Consider the following 3,755-nt stretch of genomic DNA (forward strand, 5'->3'; position numbering starts at 1 on the left):
GTTGTTCTCCAGTGGGACTCGAACCCACATTCTCCAGATCACTAGCCTGGCATCATACCTCTAGACCACCGAGCTTGCACCCTGTCTCTTATACACATCTAGATGTGTATAAGAGACAGATGTTTTTAGAACATTGAAGTTGACTGTCATGTGACTGCACTGTGAACCTCTTTCTAGATGGATACTGGTGCACAACAAATTTTCATTATTAATATCAATATTGTTTTAGTTATGAAAAAATATTGACTTCTTTTACGATCAACCAAGAATGCTTAGATTAGACGAAAAGCATATTAATCACCCAAGCAACAGCTCCACTCAATCTCAACATCCTTCAATGCAACAAAACAACACTTATAAACAATACTCATTTTAGTCTTATGATTGGATACGTAGGGTGGCTGGAAAAATCGAACTCTGGAGGATTTGGCGACTCTTTCATGTGCCCGCTGGCTAAAAGTTTGACGACTACAAAGTTTGTCTTTGCAATGATCCCCAGGACAGTCATCTACAGATAAAGAAGAAAACTTCTGATTAGACTGACTAGTTGCCAGTCCTGTATACTACTTTACTACAGTATGCATTATATTTTCCAAAGAAAAGATGATTTTTTTAAATCTGGAAACCTACCAAAACCCTCCCATCATTCATTCACCTCCCATAAGAGAGAAACATTCAAAATTACAATAAAACAAGTTCAATAGAATATACTATAATACAGTACAAAAAATGTTGTAACAAGTTAATTAAGTACAGTGGTAAAATTATATAATCCATTCAAAAAGGTTGTAATAAATTAAGAATCTTTTATCTGGATATTTTATTATGGAATAATAATATAATTTAATTTAATAATTTAATTTGGTGTTCAATGTGAATGTGAAGCGCTTAGAGGCTTGTAAGGCATTAAAAGAGAACTAGCAAAATGATTTTTTGTTCTAGAGGAGATTTTTGCTATGCCATTAATAATAGAATCAACATTAAAATCGTTTTTTGGCAATTGTTTATGAAGTTATAGGCCACTATATACGATTTTACCGTGATGTCACTGGCAAAAAAGTAATAAAAAAATCGTGTAAATAGCGCCGCGTAGGGCATTTGCTCTGTGCGATCTTTATGTGCATGCTGTAACCATGGTTGTTGTAACTTGCATATAGGCCTATAACTGCATCAGCGGTTGTCAACAGAAGAGTTACAGCTATGGTTACAGCATGCAAGCAAAGATTGTACACGGCGGATACCCTACGCGGTTTTCTTTACACGATCTTTTGTTACTTTTTTCGCCAGTGACGTCACAATTAAATCGTATACTAGAAATTGCAAATGCAAGTGAAGTGCTGCGAAGTACAACTGCATATAAATGTTCTTCGAACAAAATTATTTATGCGAGTCAAGTGAAAATAATGAATAATAAAACTATAACAAATAATAACAAATAATATGAGACACGACCCATTGTCTATATTAGAACACTTCTCCTTGGGTAACAAAGTCGTAATTTTTCATTTTTGTCAAAAAGTGTCTATAGTGTGGTGAATTATGGTTTAGGTTTTTTTTAATAAAGTTTCAAAAATTTCTATGTATGTGGAAAATGTAGTTGATTACCAAAGGTTACAATTTTTATTTTGAAGACTGCATGGTCTAGGAAGTGTACATTTTTTTATGGGGCAAGTTTCCAAGGGCGGGTTTTCTAGGGGCGAGTTGGCTGCCAAAGAGTGTTGCCAAAGTGCGAGCCAGCGTGTTATTTGATCACAAGTGCGAGACATATCACAAGTGTGAGCCAGCGAGCCATGACGTCACGACAATAGATAGAGAAGACGTTAGCCAGTTGTGCGCAGGGTTGCCATTTGGCCTTTTTGACGGCCAGATTCCTCAAATCTGGCCGTATAAAAATTTGCCTGGCCGTAACGTTTGAAAAGTCACAGCCAAACTATATTTGGCCGAATTTGGATTTTACATTTTTTTTTCAATACAGGCCTAATATAACAGACTTGTTTTGGATGTGTTGTTTTTGTTAGTTTAAATTCTATATTGGATTCTAATCACAGTGGCGGATCCAGGGGGTTTAGGTGGGGGGGGTTCGTTTTCCCCCTCTGTGAAGAAACGTAACAAAATACTATGGGTCCTGGCTTACAAAATTCATGCTAACTAGACGCGGATCCACACTGTTATTTTGAAGGAGTTATTTTAACTCCAAAGGAGTTATTCTGTACCTAAAAAAAGGTACAGAATAACTCCTTTCCAGTTAAAATAACTGCTTCAAAATAATAGTGCAGACCTTCGGCCACTTCGCCCAGGCGTAGGTCAGGGTAAAAATTCAAAATAAAATGTTGACCATTTTTTCCAACAATCATACTTACTTTCCTTGACACTTATTTTGAACATTACCATTAGAAAAATGTTTAAAAATCAACATAATCCTATACCTTACACTTTTAAACTGATTGTACTGTAGGCCCTACCAGAGAGAGAGGTACATTCCCAATACATTATGGTCTTCCACTTCTATAGCACATGATACAGTACATATCAAACGTTATGTAACCACTAATAATACTCAGGTCCAGTGGCGTAGTTATGGGCAGTGCAGTCAGTGCACAGCACTGGGCCCGGGGCTATTGGGGGCTCATTCAATAGGTATACAATATCGTCACGCACATTTGTGTTTGTGGTATTTTAAAGTTGGTTAAATTATTGTGTACGTTTTCAAACACTTCAGATCATCATAACTTCATGAATACATTTTAGATTCAGTTCACTGCAAGTAGGTCGATGACTGTTCTATTATTGAATGGTAATTGTTATCATTGTGATGGAATAGACAATACCTGGATTTGCGTCAGGAGAATCAATTAGGGGCCTATATGTATTTTGCCCAACCTGTCATGAATATGTATTGAATACTCAGTGCATGATTCACTAATACACTTTTTGAAATCACATTTCTAAAGCAATAAAATATTGTCACGCACATTTGTATTTGTGGTATTTTAAAGTTAGTTCAACTATTACTGTGTATATTTTTAAACACTTCAGATCATCATAACTTCATGAATACATTTAGATCCACTTCACTGCAAGTAGGTCGATGACTGTTCTATTATTGAATGGTAACTGTTATTATCGTGATGGAATATACAATACCTAGATTTGCGCAGGAGAATCAATTAGGGGCGGCCTATGTGTAATTTTGCCCAACCTGTCGTGAAAATGTACTGAATACTCCGAGTGCGTGTGAAAACACTTGCAAAATGTATTTGCAAGTTGTTCTCCAGTGGGACTCGAACCCACGTTCTCCAGATTACTAGCCTGGCATCATGCTTTTAGACCACCGAGCTTGCACCTGATGGCCAGGGTTGAATTCGAGCCAAAGTAAGCAGCGAATACTATTTTTGCAAGTGTTTTCACATGTACTGAGTATTCAGTACATTTTCACGACGGTTTGGACACAATTCCACCTATATGTTCTATTGATGTTGTCAATTAATATAATATACCATAGATTCATGAAATGCTTAATAGGCCCTAAACGATAACATGACTTGACTATAGTTTGTTCTCAATATTCTTTAATTTTTTAAACAAAATATTTTTTAGATATTTCTGAGCATTAATGCCGTACCGTATCTGTTTTAAAAAACCTCAGAATGTATAAGCATTCAAAGTTTCGTCTGAATAGACCCCTAGAGGCTCTGTCACTATGTCCGATCAGGTGCATTTTTACCAATTTTACCTAGGGCCCGGCAGTTATCTAT

General features: G+C 36.3%; 1 protein-coding gene across 1 annotated transcript in view; it reads right to left on the reverse strand.

The window, feature by feature from the left end:
• Positions 1–125: 125 nt before the first annotated feature.
• LOC117109358 (N-alpha-acetyltransferase 35, NatC auxiliary subunit-like) overlaps positions 126–3,755 on the reverse strand; it is a 26,503-nt gene continuing 22,873 nt past the window's right edge. The window contains exon 16 of the mRNA XM_033251670.1: positions 126–508. Coding sequence (XP_033107561.1) covers positions 368–508 — 141 coding nt within the window. The 3' untranslated portion in view covers positions 126–367. The remainder of the gene's footprint in view (positions 509–3,755) is intronic.

This window comes from Anneissia japonica, unplaced genomic scaffold (genome assembly GCF_011630105.1).
Source record: "Anneissia japonica isolate Jap-2015-1 unplaced genomic scaffold, ASM1163010v1 scaffold288010_len917306_cov203, whole genome shotgun sequence".
Taxonomy (NCBI): domain Eukaryota; kingdom Metazoa; phylum Echinodermata; class Crinoidea; order Comatulida; family Comatulidae; genus Anneissia; species Anneissia japonica.